The following is an 18544-nucleotide window of genomic DNA, read 5'->3' on the forward strand; positions in this document are numbered from 1 at the left end:
GGCTGCCACACGAAGCCCCGCGCAGCGAGGCGGCCTCAGTGGCAGGCGGGGGCTCCGGGGGCAGCAGGGGCACAGGCTCCCGCCATCGCCCCCCTCCCCTCAGGCCCAGGGCGGGCAGAGGCGGGGTTCCGCCCGCGCTGACGCGGAGGGCGGGCAGGGGCGGGCTGGGGGAGGGAGGAAGGGAGGGAGGGATGGAGCCGCGCTAAGGCGAAGCGGGGCCGGGACGCAGCGCGGGCGGTGGCGGCGCCTCCTCGTCCCCACGGCAGCATGGAGGCGGCCGCGGGAGCGGCGGCGGAGCCGGCGGCATGGGCGGCAGAGCCCTTCGCGGAGCCGGAGCCGGAGCCGGGCTCGGAGGAGCTGGAGGCGGGCAGCGCGCTGGACCGCGTCCTGCGGGAGTCGGTCTGCCAGCAGCAGGGCTGGGTCCGCGTCTACGGTAAGGGGCGCCGGGGCGGGGAGCGGCGGAAAACTTCCTGGCCCCAGCTTCTTTCTCCCTTTCTTTTTCTCCCCGCGGCCGAAGCTCCCAATCCCCGCGGCTACTTGCCTCCCCCTTCCCCGCCGGGCTCCCGGAGCTCCGGGCTCGCCCCGGCCACGCCTTCCCCTCCGCCGAGGTGCGGGATGCTCCGGTGCTGGGATCCGCGTCCGGAGCTTTTGTGTGCCCGGAGTCCCGGGACGTGTGCCCGGGATGCGGGAGCCGGCAGGGCTGAGCACTGCCGGATCTAATTAGTATTAATGAGCTGCGAAAGGCCTGGGAGGTGCTGATACCGTGGGTCCCGTCGCCCCAGACTTACTGGTCTGTGTTACATTGGCACCTTTGTAATTTACAAAAAGGATGTTAGGACCTTCAGCGGTGCAGGACGCGGGGTTGTTTCCCCTTCTTTGTCAAACTCTCCCTGGTATGTAACCTTTTAAAATTAGCTTAATTTATGTGGCCGGGCCTCTGGTTTGTTTAGGCTCCCAGCTGAAGTGCAGTCGGATTTTATCTCTCGATCAGCACCTAAATAGTGGAAATTCTGTTTTATCTTTCCCTCTTGTTTGTCTTGGTAATCTGAGGATAATTACTCCCACGTTTCAGAGTGAAGAGTACTGCAGGCATTATTTTGTTTTCCCCTCCTGTAACAAATTTGATGATCCAGCCTCGAAAAGGTTGTGGTGTGTGCATATGTTACCTTTGTCTGATATTATTATTGTTGCCCCTTTCCTGAAAGTGTTCAAGGCCAGGTTGGATGGGACTTGGAGCAACCTGGTCTAGTCGAAGATATCACTGCCCATGGCAGGAAGGTTGGAGCAAAACCATCTTTAAGGTCCCAACCCAAACCATTCCATGTTTCTATGATGTTGGAGAACCTGTAAAAACACTTCTTTATTGGAACTTTTTAACATGTCTTACGCTGGTGATTGTCCCTTTCATCTTTCTCCCCTGTCCTGAATCCCAAGGAGATTGTCCAGGTTTTCCCTGACCTGTAAAACTAGAAGCAAGTGCTCTCTGTTACCCGTGTCATTGATCTGTTACTGGTTGTGTTATTCCTGAAACACAACGATGACATGAATAAGTTATCTGCAACAACTCTGCTGCATTTCTTGGCTGATGGCAGGTAATTATTGTGAGTACCACCAGCCTGAGCCTTCACACATAATCAAATGAGGAAGAAGGTTTTCTGGAGAGCATGGTCTATTCAAAGACCTTTGTGTTTATTTTGGAAGCTTGAAAAGCTGGTGCAGTGGGATGAGGTTGTCTGTCTGCTTTCTGTCTGGCACATCAATGAGCGAAGTTATACTTAGCAGAATTAATTGTAATAGAAGTTTGAGATTTTTAGTAGTTTGCACTGTTTGGCCTGCTGCTTCTTGCTTACCTTGCTTTTGTTAATCCCAGCCTAGAGCTCAGACTATAAAATGCAGCCTTATGCAAAAATATCTCGCTGCTGTTGTCAAGAGGAGTTCCAAAAAAAGTCATTTGTCTTCAGATTGTTTGTTTGTTGAGAATACTTTCTAAAGGTAAAATGAGAATGTACTTAAGGAGAGGATGTCTGGCACCAGCCTATCTGATTGTTACCCAAGGTTGTATCTTCCATGAGTGGAAGCAGGAATGTGGTTTCAAAATTAGCCACAGTGAGGAACATTGCTTGTTGATAAAGTCATATGTTGTGATGTGCTTGTAGTTTGACATTAACGTGTAGATAAATGGGGGGAAATCCACTGTAACAGGGCCCAGCTAGCTCACAGGCTATAAAAACCAGCATGCGCTTCAAGCACATGAAAATACATCTCCTAGCCCAAGGACAATAACTAATTATTCCTAGTCTGTGTTTAAAAACAACTCATTATCCTTCTCCCTCATAAGGAATCTGATGTGCTAGTGTCTTCTCTCCTTCCCTAAGAAATTGCAACCGGATTAGCTATTATTTGTTTCCTCCTGTTTATTAGCCTTTTTTTTTTCCTTGCATGAGCACATCTGGAGAAGTTTGCAGACAATGAATCAAGCTGAAACTGTGCCATGTGCACTGTGTTTGTGCACAGCTAAATATGGGTTACAAACCTATGAGTGACAAGTGTTATTCATAGGATTAAAAGTAAAGCCTTGCACAGTTGTTTGAGGAACCACAGCAGCATAGCGAAAGAAAACAGGAGCAGAAAGCTTAGCCTTATTGTCTGATAAACAATGAGAACACTAACACTAATTATTTCACCATGAATGGCTGGGGGAGGGAAGGAATACCGAGCACATGAAAAGTGGAGAAGCATTTTCTGGCATGGTGAGAAATACAGCTTTTGATGTCACTGCATTTCATTTCCACGTGTCTCTGTGAACCTGAACCGCTGTGTAGGGGTGTTGTTCCAAATGAAAGGTGACTGTCTGAAAAGTGTCCCTAGTAGTGGAGGCATGTATTTTAAAGAAAAAGAGCTCAGCGGCCACTTAAAGACAGACAACTGTTTATTTCTGCGCATCTCTACTTGGCAGTGGTGTGCCATCCACTTTGTCTCTGTCCAAAGAAGTAATTACTGCCATGAGAGGAGCTGGTCTGGTTGCAGAGCCTGTAAAACTTCATCTGCTAGCACAGAGAAAAGGATTTAGCAGTGAAGTCCTGTCATTGCTGGTCTCTGTGGCTTGCCAGCAGTATGACAGTGATGTGAATACAGTAGGACTTTACAATGTCTGGGATGTGATTTCAGTGTGACACTGAGGTCTTGTCTGACTTCACTACGAGATCTAAATCACAGTCTGGCTATTTTTGCATTTCCTGCCTTAGCTGCACTAGTTCCAAGGGTGGCTGTTTCATTCTGTGTTCTGGAGGTTCAGCAGCTTCTGCTTAAGTGAATTAGCCAGGACATTATCATGGAAATACAGTTTCCTTACCCATGGACAGAGTTTGAAATATAATTAGTTTCCTCTAACCTGATGTTTGAATAGTGGACAGGAGCAGCAGATTTGCTTGTCAGAGTGATAGGTTTAATTGCTCGTGAAACACAAATCATGTGAGTGCTGTTAGATGATGTTTCCAAGAACTGGTTTTGACACACAACTAATGTTTCTGTAAAATATGTATCGACATGTGTTCTGGGTGACGGCTTCCATTCAGACTCATGGCATGTCTGCAAGGGGTAGGAGGGGGGAGGTGTCTTGCCTGGATTAATGCTATGATTTTTTTTACTTTTTTCCCTCTCTCTAAAAGTGATAACTGACTTTTCAAAGCATCCACCCATGTTTCAAGGTCTTTTTCTCTGCTCTTTGAAACAGATTTTGTGAGGAGGAGGCCGGGCAATAACTGAATAGACAGCATTTTCAATGCTAACTGTGGAAACAGAGCAATTACATTGCCTGGTGGGGCTGACTGAACATCCATGGATTTTGCAGGAATGAATTCTAAAGCCAGCATCGCAGCATTGGTGTTAAATGTTGCATGTGATGGGGGTAGAATCGTTTTTTGCCTGATGTACAGTCTGTGTCTAAACAGGTTGCAAACTTCTGTGATGGGATTGTCAGATTCATTGATGGTGTGCCTGCTCTAAGCTCACTGCAAAAGCTCCTGTGCTAAAATTGCAAAAGAAGAGTTGCTGAAATACGTGAAAAATAGCTCAGGGAAGAGTCTGTTCTTGAGTGCTCATCCTGCAAACAGACATTGTTGCTCTGGGACCTTATCTGGACTAGGAAATGTCTTTCTCTTTTAGCAGCAGTGCTAAAAGCTGATGGTGGCTGTACAAACTCGAGTGCAGATAGGATGTGGACTCTTTCATCACCTTGTCCTCTAATCCTGCGGGCAGTCTGGGGACATTCCTCACTGCTGGAATGACCCTCCTCGCCCCCCTTTCTCCTGGCAGAAGGAGAAGGCTCTCTAAGCATAGGCTAAAAGGGCTCCATGCCTTTTCATGGATATCAATCTGCAGACAGAGCTTTTAACTCCAGAAAAAGCCCTAGACCCTGTGCAACCAGACAGAAACATCTCTTGGCTGCCTCAGACCTGAGTTCCAGGCTTTTAAGTATTGGCTCTCAGAGAATACCAGACTCATGCTCAGGACTGAAGCCATGGTAATGTGCGTGGTGTCGTGCAGAGATTAAAAAATAGCTGTGGCTTGGGCACTGAGCAGAAGCATCTCCTAATCATGTGAAATTCAGTTCAAAAGCCCAATTTCTGTGAGCTATCTACTCCAGCAGTTTGTCCTCTGCCTTGCTCAGCTCTTTTATATCAATGATTTCAACTCTGTTCTGAGGGGTTTCTGGTTCCTTATGGCCTGCGTTGCTACGACTTTGAAAGTAGCTTTTTCTATCTACCTTTCATTTTTCAAACATTCCACTGTTTACAGTCACATCTGAAAAGACAAAGATCATCCATTTCCAAACAGTCCTACTTTGGATGAGTACCAACAGCCTTTGGTAACGAGTAGCATCTTGCTGTCAGCAGATCCTTTCCTTTCAGCCCTGCTCATGCTGCTGGCCGGCTTTTTCCCGAGATGTGCGTGCGGGGATGGGGAGTGTGAGCTCCTACCCTCCCTGCCCGGGGTCCCGCCTGCCCCCCGGCCTCCAGCCGAGCCCGAGGAGGTCCCACCAGGTGGCGGCATCTTCATTGCGCTGCTGCAGGACCCGCCGAGGATGCCCGGAACACGCGGGGGGATCCGGTCCTCTCCTCTCCCAAACATCGCTCATCTCCACCAGCTCAGTTACAAACTACTCCAGAGGCCTCCTAACAAGGGGGAGGTGGGAACGGTGTAGTTAATGTAAAAACCAAACAAAAACCCCTCGTAGCCAGGCAATCTGCTAGGTGAGATGGCTGTCACCAAGGTTTTCCCCTCCTTGAGATGTGTGCATATAGTCAGCTGGGCTGGGGTTTGTATCACGCTGCCTTTCTGCATGGGTATGGAGCTGCAATTCCTTGCAGGAGAACATTTGCTTTTAGGAAAAGCTTAACAGGACATAAGGTGAAGGTGCAGAGACCCTGGAAAGCTGAAAGGGAGTTGGAGAGCTGCACGGCGTCTGTGCAGCCACTCCTGTGTGGAAAGGAGAGAAGGCCAGTGTTCACCAGCCTTTCTTTCCCTTCTGATCAATAGGCTTATTTTTAACTCGCCCAGAAAGTTGGTGCAAAAGCAGGCTTGGAAGATAAACCTTGTTGGGCCGGGAAATGTCATTTCCTGAATGTTTGGACAATGCCTGCTGTGGTGGCATTTGACCTTATCGTAGCCTTCAGGTACCCAGTGAGGGACAGACGTTGAATGCCGACAGCATAAAGCTTTTGTTAGTTTTGTTGATAAGCAACAATGAATTTTAGTTGGAGCCGCATTGTAAAAGGCAGAGTTTAATCAAAACCAAGGTTTTAAGTGACTGCATTTGCTACAGATGAAAAACAGTCGAGTGTGCTGTGGGCAGAGATGCTGCTTTCCCTTGCCAGCCAGCAGCAGGGAATATCAAAAGATGAGTGAAGTGCTCTTACAGGTGATCTGCTCATGCCTGCTCTGTGACAGCTCCTCTAATAGCCCTTTTTGACTCCGGGGAATTCTTACAAGCACGAAGGGGCTGAATTACAGATCCTCTCTGCTCATTCTCCTGTGCAGTGACAGAGGGGACTTGGAGTGGAGCTGAGGGCTGGACACAGCCTGTTTTCTCCTTGGTTGCTTTACTCTGAAATCTTATTGCATAATCAGCCCTTTGACATTAAAACTGCTTGCCTTTCCTCTTTTTAAGAAACACTGACAGGAGTTTATATATAAATGAAGTTTTAAATTTTTTGTGGGGAGTTTTTAGCTGCACTCCTTCAGCTGGCTGTGTTGTTGCAAGTGTTGCCTAGGTTACTAATTTATTAGGTCACTTAAATATTTGGAGGCATCAACAATACTAGAGTATGCTGGGGAAAATGAGGATGACAGTATTTTAAAACACTGGTTTCCTGACTCCTGTGTTTCAGTCACACGATTTATCTCTGGCTGAACATTTTCATGTGGTGCTGTTTCCTATTTTTAAACAATAGGGGAAAAAAAGGGAAGATAAGAAGGGCATAACTGTGACCCGTTGACTTATTATGAGATCATGGATTCCTTTTAACTGATATTTATAGATTTTTATAAAAAATAGCTGAGACTTCGGTATTTTCTGACATATATGCCTTTTTAGCCTCAGGGTCAGAAGTTAAGATCTCATCTGAATTCTTTCAAAATCCTCTGTGAAGACACATAGTAATCATGGAAATACAAATTGTATCTGCAAGGAAAGTAACCAAGTGAAAAGAAATATTGCTGCACTTTGGTTTGTAAAGTTCTCTCAAAGCCCTTTGTGAGTTTTGGCACCCTCCTATCTCAGAAAACCTTTATAAAATTGATCAGGAGGGAATAGCATTTGTTAATTCTCTTTAATGGGGTTTCCAAAGGTCACAAAAATGTAGAAAAGCTCTTCTCCAAGAGTCAGGATTATTTTCAATTGTAAAGCAAGCTGGAGCAGTGCAAGCGAGGAGCTCTTGGAGGTGAAGGGGTCTTTGCACTTAAGTAAATGTAAAACCAAGTCCTGGATTTAGATCCTTTATTATCTAAAGGGATTTTTTTTTCCAATTGGGAATACCCCATTAGAAATTAGCTCTTACACTGCAAGCACTGGCAGGCACTTAGTTAAACACATTAATTCTGCAAACTGTGGGAAAACGACACCCATTTCAGCAGATGTGCGATGCGTCTGGTGTAGATTTGCATAAGAATGCATATGCTTCTCTGTGAGTTTCTGACTTGATTAAAACTTGCAGGCACCTTTTCTCTTCTTCTATTGCTGTGTCTGCATTCTTGGCTATTAATGGTTTAATTGTAAATACCCCGGGTTTTTCTGTCTTAAGATAATTCATTTTATTTACACAGTGATGCACTGTAGATGTGCTTGGTGCTGTATAGACAGAGGCTGCTTTGCTTGTCTTTTGGAATTTGTAGCCAGGACCAGAGAATAAAAGATACAGCAAACATGAAAAATGGCAAATGTGTTTGAAAGTGGGTGGTGGATTACACGGTGGAGTATCAAGAGCTGGGAGGGGATTGTGAGCATTCAGTCCCAGCTTCCAAGGCGATGTGGGAATGGAAATCGGTGCTGTGATGAGAGGAAAAGAAGTGTTCAGGAATCTGTGACTAAAAATGATCTCAGACTTAATCCCTCCCAGCCTTAGGCTTTCACAGTAACAGTCCGAGAGACTGAGCAGAACCTCTTCACCTTAGTCCTGTTCTCAGTGTGGATGGCATGAAAAGAGTGTGGGAAATTTCCGCAGGTAGATCATACCATTCAGTCTGGGAAAGCTGTCTTAACTCTGTTAGCAGGGGATTGAAGCAAGGTACTGGGAGGCAGGGTATTGAAAAAGAGGAGCATTACTTGGGTTTTGACTTGAAATTTCCAACAAGGAGACAAAACTTCCTAGGAATAAGCATTTTGTGTCCATTGTATCCACGTAACATGATGTAAGAAATGCTGGATGCCCACTACCACCTTCTAGGGCTTCAGGAGGAGATGTTTTGGGTTTTTTTCCTAGGGCTTCAGGAGGAGATGTTTCATGTCAGGAAAGGGAGAAAGCTTAAAGCAGTGGGGTCTGTGGGACAGGCACTGGGTGGCAGTGAGCCAAACTGCAGCAACAACAGCTTCATGCTCTCCTGAGAGAGCTCTGATGTTCCCCAGCTCTGGAATAGCAGTCTTCAGGGTTAGGCTGAGTAAGGTGGAAAGCCTGGAAATTTATGACACATCAATTTTTTGGGAGATCCCTCACAGAAGAACTCGAAGTTACTACATGAAATAGAACAGTAACTGCATTTCTCCTCTTGGGATATACCTCATCCTTTGCTAGTAAGGGCTTGGAGGAAATATAGGTGGGTTTGGCACTTTTGGAGGGATTTCTGCTCCCTACTTGATACTTTTAGGACAGAGTTAAAAACCTGCTTGCTTTTTTCAGGATCTCATTACTTGAGTCAGTGGATTGGCTTGAGATAAGCGGAGGTAATTCACACCCTCATTTAGCTGACTCTTTAGTGCACTGATACTGGTCTCAACAAGACAGGGGACAGATGCTGCACTACTCAGCACAGTGTGTGCTATGAGGCCTCCAGGAAAATGTGTGCAAAGCAGCAGAGGCTGGGAGGGCTGACTGCAGTTCTTGAATCTCATTTGGAAATTAAACGATCACTTTGCTTCAGTTTTCTGTTCCATTTTGTCTCGACAAATGGTGACTGCTTTATTAACAATTCCATCAGGGTTAAACGAGGATCAATTTCACTGACTTGCACCATTCATTGCCTTGCTGTATGAGTGCATTCGAAGCATTAATGGTTTTATTTAAGAGGGCTGCTCTGAGCTGAGAAGGTGAGGAAATGAGGCACAAATAGGTCAGATAACTTGTCCAAGGACATACAAGAAGCTTGGCAACAGAAGCCAGATCTCCTGAGACACCTACAGTGCTTTGCTTGCATGCCTTGGGTTGCACTGCTTTGTGTTTGGGGTGCCTCCAAGCCTGCTGCTTTACTTGGAACCTCTGTAACTATTAATAATCCTCTCAAATACCCTATTAGCTGTCAGATTTGTAGGTCAGCAGGGCAAGATGCCCTCAGAGGGAGGGACTTCCATTCAGGTGATTACATTTACTTGTTCCTTTTTTTTTTTTTTTCTTACTCCCCAAAAGCCAAAGGTAAAGCTTTGTTGACCTTCAAAATAGAATAAACTTCTCTCATTACAGTGATAGCAGGCTGGACCACTGGTATGAAGGTGTTGGATAGCCAGCACTCGTTATCTTTTCCTAATTTTAAGCAGGGCTGGGTGGTGCCTGAATCATTAATTTCAGGTAGGTAACTCCCCCGTGCTGACTAGGAGAAGCAAATACTTCACAGATCAAACCTGGAAAACCACAGAACAATGGTTAAACCCCTTTGAGCTCTAACATCCTTCCTGTGGCATTTGGGAGCCAGTGCCAGTGCATAACACAAGTTTGGTTGGCTTTGCCAGCACTTGACCCATCCATAGTAGTTTTCCACGTTAATTAGGTGTTTTATCTTAGGAGTACAGTGCGCTGCAGGCTCTAGGAAAGAAGAGGAGACAAAATGCTTCCTGAAAAGATGTTTATTTACATTATGAAGTTATACCTCAAGCTGTACAGACAAGCTGCTGCCTTCCCTGCATTTCCTACTTGCTCAAATATACTGGAACATGTACATCACGCAGCAGAAACACAATGTGCTCACACTTGCTAGGAAATCATTAGACTTCCTCATCCAATAATACTAGGTATTTCCTATTTTGAGGTATGTTTCTGTAATTATTTTCCTTTTTTTTTTTTTTTTGTTCAGAATGGTGAGTAGTTGATAGGTATCTTGGAAAATAAGAAGTTGGGAAAGAAAGCAACATCCTTCTAAACCAGGTTTGAGAAGATTTATCTTCTAACTGGCATTGGTTTATGGGGTCCCTTTCTCTCTTGCTCACTGGCAGCACTTTTTTAGGATGTCAGTGAGGTGTAGGGTGATTAATTACCCTGTTGAATAGGTTTCATGGGGTCCTTCCTTAACTCCTTCCATTAGCTCAGGCCTTGCTCACTGAAGTTTTCAAAGAGCCTTAACTCCCTAGAGATAATGAGTTTTATATCCCATATAGTGAAGTAGCAAAAAAAGTTTTATGGTCTTGCCATAAATATTTATGTCAGTTTGCTTCCACATACCCGTGGCTGGCGACTCCTCTGCTTAAAGAAGCTCCTGTGGTTGTTCATGTCCAGTTCTGTAGGTACTGTCAGAGCAGGGTGAGCTGAGGCCATTTCTAATTAAACTCTCCTCATTTTGGTGCCAGTAGTTGCTAATTTCTCAATTTATAGCCATTAAATCATTATAACCATTAAATCAAATTAGGAAGAAAGCCTGTTTTATTTTTTTATCAGCCTAGACAAGCTTTACAGACAGAAGTTAAGCATTTTCTGCTCTAATTTTTTTTTTTTTTGGACTTGCTAATACGGAAGTTAGGAATGTGAAGTAAATGGCCTCTGTTTGCAGAAATGATGAATGTACAGGATAAAAGGAAGGATGATAAAAAGGAAGCAAATATTTTTTTTATTCCAGACCGGTGCTAGAAGTGGGGTATTTGCATGTTGTAAAAGTCAAAATATGTCTAAAACTTTGCTGAAAAAAAATTGAGAGGAATGAAGTAATAATAGTTGAAAACCTTATTGATATGAAAGGGCATTAATCTTTGCAGTTTTGGCACAACTTGCTTTCTGCTGTTTTATTTTGTCAGAATACATTGCTTTTTCCATGTTAAAAATCAGAAAATGGTGAAAATACAAAACTGTCTGAAAATGCAGCATGGCTGTCAATGATAAATATGTTTGCTGTGAGAGCAGCATTCACCTGAATCATCGTGTCTCAAATGTATCTGGATCCTGACTTCAGCGGGGTGTTTGCCCAGTTATCTCAAGTTGTATATTTTTGGTAATTTGGGTTAGCTGGCTCTCTTGGCACCTTTAACCTGCTGCTTATATATAATGGTGATCTAATACTGGCCATCCCTAATTTTTACATTTGGGAGGCAGTAAGCAACTATGAATTGTACATAAGCAACTAGAAGGAGGCTCTCTCCTTAGTCCTATATTTTGTCTTACACATCTTTATAAAATAGATTATAGTCCCTTTCTTTATGAATAATTTGACGAGCAATAGCTGTTAGTATCAAAAGACAGTAACTGTTTTCTTTGTCGTGGTCCAAATATCTTCTCAGATTGGGTTGGAAACCAGACAGCCTGGGACACAGCAAGTGCTCTGGTAGGAGTTAAGGTAGTTTCCCCTTTTATAGGTGTTCCTATAAAAAGGAGCCAAGAATGAAATCAACCTGCTGCTTCTGTGCTGAGGAAATACTTGTTTTGATTACAGATTACATTAGCTTTGATGTTTCACTTAATTTTTGGGGGGGGGGGGGGGGAGGTGAGAGTGGACTGCTGGGCTCTAGTTTTCTGTGTGTTCAGGCTGATTTTACAGTCATCTTTGCAGCATTACCACAGGTATCTGCTGGCCAGGCCATGAGATCTCTTGGCTGACATATGTAAAACTGTAAAACATAACCACCACATCTGTTTGCAGATCAGTCTCTACCTGGATGGCTCTAAAAAAAGCTTTGGGATGAGTCTCAAATGAAAGCTGTGGTGCCAGAGGGGTGTTGGGAGGTTGATACCCAGGAACATAAATCTTTGCTGCCAAGACTGCTATTGTTGTTGATTGAGTTCAGAAAGGTTATCACTAGTTCAGTCTAAAAAGCATGCCAATTAAGTTTAAAACTCAGAGTAGCTTTGCAGGAGTCTTACAGAGGAAAAGCTGTAATGTATCACTTGGAGTGTTGTTAATCTGTTTCATCAGGTTGCCAGTTGAGATGTTCTAGCTGTACTTTTGATTTCCATTTATAAGAACCACCCAATTCTGTAGCTGACACAGTATCCCTCCCTGTTTTGTTTCCAGACTTTATTGATGTGGCTTCTTTGTGACCTACTTTCCCTGCTTTAAGGTTGCTTTTTTCATTCCCTTCCAAAAGGAAGTGCCTTCCATGAGAAATGCTGGAAGCTCACTAGACAGTTTATGAAAACTGGACCAGCCTGAGTGGCCTTCTGCTTACCCAGGGCAGATGATGTAACTGATTTTTGAGTGCTTTCCTTACTAAGTTGCTGACCATTTTGAGACCCTGGAGGTGGGTGTTTGGAGAATTAGGAAAGGAAATGCCTGTGTTTCCTTGGAGCTCTCATTACTCATGATGGAACTGGCCAGCCCTGTGACATTTACAGGCATTGTGTTGGCCTCTTGTCCTTGCAGGGGCCTGCAGTGGGTCATGTGCTTACTACTTAAGCACTTGCACAGCTGGAGGAAGCAACATCCCAGTTCTTATTCCTTTTGCTCGTTCTCGGGTGTTCTTAATTTGTGTTGCTCCTTGTGGTTTTCTCTGTAGTTTCCACTGGTGGTGATTCAGTTTGAGGCTGAGCTGTATCTCTCTTCAATTAGTGGTGGGTGCCTTTGCTTTTAATCTGGGGCACGAGGTATGTGTTTACTTCTTTGTGGGGGCACTTCAAAAACAGTGTGATGCAGAAGTGCAGTTTTCAGCAGATATGTAGCATTTAGCTAAGTCTTTTGGGGAGATTAATACCTCATTGAAAAAAAAAATTCACTCCTGTCATTTCCCAAAGCTGATGCAGCATTTGTAATCATCATCTCATAAAACTGCTTTTCTCCCTGCTCCATTTCACTTGGGTTACCCAAAAGAAAAATCTACTCCACTCCTTTTTCTGGAACCTTGGTGGCTTTTTGGTTTCCAGCAAAGATTAGCCAGCTTTTTGTGTGTGTGTGTGTATGTATTTGTTATAAAATGAGCATGCTATTAATTTTAACTACACAGTTTTTGCTTGGAACAGCAATTCAAGCCGTGAGGGAAATTGTTTTTGTGTGTGTCAATGTCAAAGGAATTTCAACAAAGGTGACATTCAGCTCCCATTGGGGTCTGGAATTGAACTTGTCTTTGCTCATCTGGGGTTGGGTGCAGAGTGCCCTTAAGCCTCTTAGGAAAACCTTTACCAGAAGGAGAATGGAGAGCTTGAACCAAAAGAGATGTTCACCAGTGCTGGAGGAGAAACATGTTCTGGTAGCCACTGCTGTAAGTCAGAGCCCTCCCTGCCTCCCTTGCTGCCTTGTGTCTAACCAGCTGTGGGCTCGTGTGCTGCTATAAACATGAGATACAGTTATGCTTGTAAATGGAGTGCTGGAAGAGTCTGGGGGCTAAAAATACAGCTGAAAGTAGCTGCAGTGGAGTAATTTGCCTCAAAAGGCAACCTCTGGCATTGTGCTGAGTGTTACCAGGGCTCTGAAGTTAAAGGAGCTCCGCGTGACGGGGGAGAAAATGCAGAATTCAGCAAGTGTGGGGGTGCCAGCTGGAGAGACCCAGTGGTTTTCTGGGTACACCATCCATTTCTCCATGATTCTTGCCAGCAGGATGCTGGGTGAAAGTGGGGTGGTGCTGTTTTTGTTGGAAGCAAGCTTGGTACAAGAGGCCATGCTGGTCCAGAGGCATGGCATGTGAAAGCTGTTAGTGGTTTGGGGCTTTTTAGGATGTTCTTTTTCTCTGGTTGAAAGATCCAGCAAAGCAAGTGAAACATCAGCACCCATGAGGGATAGCTACTGAGTTTCATACCTTGGGGTTTTTTTTAATCTCTCCCTTCATCAGCATATAGGAAACAATGACTGCAAATCTGTTCCCCAACACGTGCAGAATATATTTGTTGCTCGGAATCTGAGCTGGGCAGGAGCTCTGAATTATCAGCATCTGATTCCAGAGCTTTGACAATCTGCAATCTCCTTAATATTCTGATGAGCCACCATGGGTATTATTCCTCTGTGGTTTTTTTCACTTTTTTTTTCCTTGAAACTCATATTGCAGTCTGAATGCTGTTGGTTTAGGATTAAAAGAGATATTGGCTGGCTCTGTGCTTTGCACAATTTTCCTGTGACAGCAGAAAGAGGGAGAGTGGTTAGTATGATTCTCTTTCCTCCACAGTAGTACAAATGAAGCCTGAATTAGTAACAACTTTTAAAATTGAAGAGTTATCTCCTGTACATAATTGTCTCTCTAATACTATGACTACAAAAGCACATAAATTATTCATGCAAGGAAGAAATCCTCAGAAATTTTTCCTGGGGAATCACAGGTCTTCCAGGAAAAAATCTTTTTGCCTCTCAAGACACTTAGCAACTCTGTTCTGGATCCTCTGGCAAAAGTATTATTCCAATTACAGCTTATCTTTAGAAATAACTGCAGATTAATTTTAAAAGACACGTGTCTTGTAAAATGCAGCTTGCTTACCCAAATGGCAATTAGATTCATCTTAATGGTAGTGTAAATCTGGAAGTAGCTCTCCAGCCTAAGGGCTGGTCATTTTACTGTCCAGCTGTTTTCCAAATGGTTTATTTCATTTTCCTCTTTAGTTTCTTTGCCTCACCCCTCAGCTTCACTCTTGCTGCTTGTAGTACAGTGAGGGAAGAACAGCTGCACTTAGCAGCTACAATAAATTACTTTATTAGTTAGAATTGTGTCTGCATTACACTAATACCAAAGGTCTTAGTTCATCTTGTAGCCTCTAAAACAGTTTGTCATCATTTCCACACTGCCTCCTTTCATTGGGGGAAGGCAGCTCTGACTCAGCCATTGGATAAATGGGAATGCAGGGAAGTGAGTGCTGCTGCCAGACAATTTGTTCAGACTTTGTCAGTGGCTGGAAATGTCTTTCTCCCTACTTACTGTAATGTTGAGCATAACATGCAGGAAGACCACCTGCTTTACCACAGCTCAGGAATAAGGATGAACTGCCTTTCTGTCAAAACGATATAAAAAAGTCCTTAATCTTGAGGATTGAATGTGAATATTTAGAGGACAGCACAAATGTTATCCTAGGACACAGCAAAACCAATGCTCCATCTGAAACCTGCAAATTCTTTGGCATTCCTTGCTGACAGAAAATAAAATTAAAGACCTTACACTTTTCAGGTGTTCAGTAAACAGGCTTATGAGTAGGGAGTTGCCTTTTTTTAGTTGAGAAGTAGCTCACATTTTGTGTGGCAGGATGGAAATTCCTTGCTGCTTCTCCTGGTTCTCTGAATTTCAGAGCAGTGGAATTACATGCCAAAAGACACAGCAGAGTTCTGTGCCATGCCAGGGAAGTCACGCCTGCAGTGTCCTCGAGATGGAGCAGAGCAAGTCTCAGAGGTCAAACTCAACTCCAAGGTCCATATGAAAGATCTGAAAGATGAGGTGGGGCTCAATGGCTCCTGGAGAGGCCTCACAGACAGACTGCCTTGCCTGGGAGGAGCCTTCCATTTGAAATTCTACCTCTGGGCTTCACTTTGAGGCCTCCCATCTTTTCTTATCTGCTGAACCAGTGACAACTGCTGCTTGTATTTGTCTGGTCTTTGCATCAGGAAAGTCTCTGCAGAGCACTGGAGCATCACCCCAGTGCCCAAGGGGTGTAACTCCCAAAGGTACTAGGAAAAAACATTTCTTCTTCTGCATTTTCTAATTTTGTGTATACTATCTATAGCTTGTTATTTTTCCAAATTAATCTCTCTGCTGCACCTGCCATGGCTCCTAAACAAAATTTAGATGTGCAGCCCTGACAGAATATTAACACCTTTCTCATTTATTTTCTGAAGAAAGGGCTAAAAAGGGAGCTGCTTGGCTCAGTTGTCTTGTCAAACTTGTTTAATGTCAGTACATAAAGTGTTTCACTAGAACATTTCTACCTTTACTCTTAGTGAGTGGATGTTTTTTGTGGCTGGTACATACAAGGTATGAACTTCCATTCACACATCTTTGCCATAGCTTCTTTGCTCTTACTCAAATACCAGTTGTTTCTTTTGAGTAACTTATATAGTGGCAAACAGAATGGGTAGAAAAAATGGGGTTTGATTCTTATCTTTCTGAAGGTGTGCCTTTGTCTTGAAGAAAAGAGAAATTGTTATTTATAAACCAAATAATGTATTTTCAAATGCAGTGTGTGGTTTGGAGGTTTTTTTTTTCTTTCATTTAACTGTTCTACTTTTAACTAGAATTCTGTGGGTGAAGTGCTAGAATAAAACCCAGCAGCAGCTTGATGCTGTGCACCCACTTGGATGGTAAAGCAGACAGAAAAATACCAGGGAAGCTGGGGAAAGGGGCAGCAGCCCTAAAAATCTAAACTTTTCCTAATCTGTCTCTTAATTGTGTTACTGCACTCTCAGGAGTTCACAGGCAGCCTGAAAGCAGAGACCAAAGTTCTTCATGGGAGATTTGACAAATCCACCTGTCAGTGTCACCTGACAACTGATTTATCATCTCTGACAAGTAGAAAATTGCTTTGACTTGTCTGCAGGACAAGTAAAATTTAGTAACAGTGATGGGGCATTTTAAAAATTGTCATGATGATGTAAATCCTGTTATCTCTGTAACCCAAGTTCTGAACTGTAAAGTGACATTAACTTGCTTAAAAACAAATAATTTAAAAGGTCTCATTTTAACAGATAACAGGACATTTTTCCCCCTCAGTTCATTTTTACATCCTGTTGCCTTTCAAAGGCTGGCACTTCTGTCTTTCAGCCCTATTTCTCTGGTAATAGAATATTGAAGATGTCTTTTAAAGAAAAAAACCCAGCATGTAGCTATATCACATCAAAAAATACAAAGGAAGAAAGGCTGCTTAATCTGACAAAGCATCAATGTTTAGGCTATAAGCTCATTATGAGGCTTGTATAGTGGGAGCTGATTTTTTCAAATTAATTTCTATGATTACCATAATAAACATTTTAATAGCCTTTCCTTCCCTCATATCCTCAGCAGCTGAATATTTCAGTAGGTTATCTGGTCTTTCACATCAGCCTTTATCCCAATCAGCAATGCATGATCTGTTTACAAGAATGCTTATAGGTATTTCCACTATAAATTCATGTTCCAGGTTATGCTGCTTCAGCAGCTTCTCTCAGTGCATTTGGGGTGTTCCCAGAGAACACTCGGGGACTTTTGAGAACTTTGACTACCAAATAAAATTAGAAATTCAATGCAAAGAAGTCACATCATATTCTATTTAAATCTTTCAACTGTCTGGAAAACAATTTGCTGTAGGAAACATGCAACACCTTGAACAACAAGGCTGGTGCTGCAGCATTTGGTTTGGTATGTGTGTTATTTGCTGACAATAAGAACTAAAGCCTTATGTTCTGCCCATGCTGTGACTGAAAGGCTGAGGGAATCTAGAAAGTAGGAGTAGAGCACTGTTAAATGGCAGGGATTTGTTGGGATTAGGGATCTGTGCAGAGCTAGCTGCCTTCTGCTGTAGGGCTCCAGCAGGGGAAGGATAAGGACCTGTTGGAGTATCCAGAGTCACCAGGATGATCAGGGGGATGGGGCAGCTCTGTGTGAGGAAAGGCTGAGGGAATTGGGATTGTTCGGCCTGGAGAAGAGAAGGCTTTGGGGTGACCTCATGGTGGCCTTTCAGTGCCTGAATGGTGCCCACGTGACAGATGGAAAGAGACTATTTACATGAGCATGGAATGATAGGACAAGGGGAAGTGGGCTCCAAATGAAAGAGAGTAGGTTTAGATTAGATGTTAAGTAAAGTAAAAATTCTTCCCTATGAGGGTGGGGAGGCCCTGGCACAGGTTGCCCAGAGAAGCTGTGTCTGCTCCAAGGCCAGGTTGGATGTGGCTTGGAGCACCCTGGGATATTTGAAGGTGTCCCTGGCCATGGCAAGGGGCTGTAAGTGACCTTCAAGGTCCCTTCCAGCCCAACCCATTCTATGGTTTTATAACTCAAGACTACTGCCAGCTTCTTGAAGCTGGTGGAGTTTCAAGCTGTTGCACCACATAGGTTTGAGTCTTGCAACTCAGCATTCTGATATTGCTTTTCTTCACTCACAGCTCAGGAGTGCCACCAGAAATGTCAAAAAGTGTTGTACTGCTCTAGGCATGGTCACAGCATACATCCTCTGGGATCCCTCATTTGCATCCAAGACCTGTCCTGGCTCAGTTTCTATGACAATCTTCTGCTCTGTATGTTGCCCATGATTACTCCAAAGCTCCTGCTTCCCTAGTTTGTTTTCCATCAGTAGCTTTGAATATCTGTCCTCGTGTCTGGAGCATTCCTTCTCTCTCTCTCTCCCAAGCTCACTGTCAGCAAGCAGAAGAGTAGCAGCAGTTAGGAGATCTGAAAGCTGTATGGGAGGGCTAGGTGAGCATTTAAGATCAAAATAAAATCTACCAGGAGAATAGTGGCATAATCAACAATTCTAGTGTGTAAAGCTGATTTTTTTTTCTAACCTGTCCATTTTCTGCACAAGGTTCCCCCTCACCTCCCTTTTTTCACTTGCCCCTGCTGTTTGGGCTTTGGGGGTGGGACACCTAATTTTAAAGATTCATTAAATGCATTAGCAAAATTTACTGAGCTAAGACAACAGCACAAGAATAATGTAATAATTGTCAAAACCTCTGTAACAGAAATAAAGAATGGATAAAATGTATGACACTTGTGAAGTAATTTCATTCTCTAGTACTGAGGAGAGACAGCAAAGTCTAGATATTG

The 18544-nt window shown here is 43.7% G+C and overlaps 1 protein-coding gene across 2 annotated transcripts in view; it reads left to right on the forward strand.

Annotated features, from left to right (window-relative positions):
• The first annotated feature begins 216 nt into the window (after positions 1-216).
• RASAL2 (RAS protein activator like 2) overlaps positions 217-18544 on the forward strand; it is a 163955-nt gene continuing 145627 nt past the window's right edge. For both annotated transcript variants that reach the window (XM_059854618.1, XM_059854619.1), the window contains exon 1: positions 217-433. In XM_059854618.1, coding sequence (XP_059710601.1) covers positions 268-433 — 166 coding nt within the window. In that variant the 5' untranslated portion in view covers positions 217-267. The remainder of the gene's footprint in view (positions 434-18544) is intronic.

Source organism: Haemorhous mexicanus, chromosome 9, assembly GCF_027477595.1.
Source record: "Haemorhous mexicanus isolate bHaeMex1 chromosome 9, bHaeMex1.pri, whole genome shotgun sequence".
NCBI classification, from domain to species: domain Eukaryota; kingdom Metazoa; phylum Chordata; class Aves; order Passeriformes; family Fringillidae; genus Haemorhous; species Haemorhous mexicanus.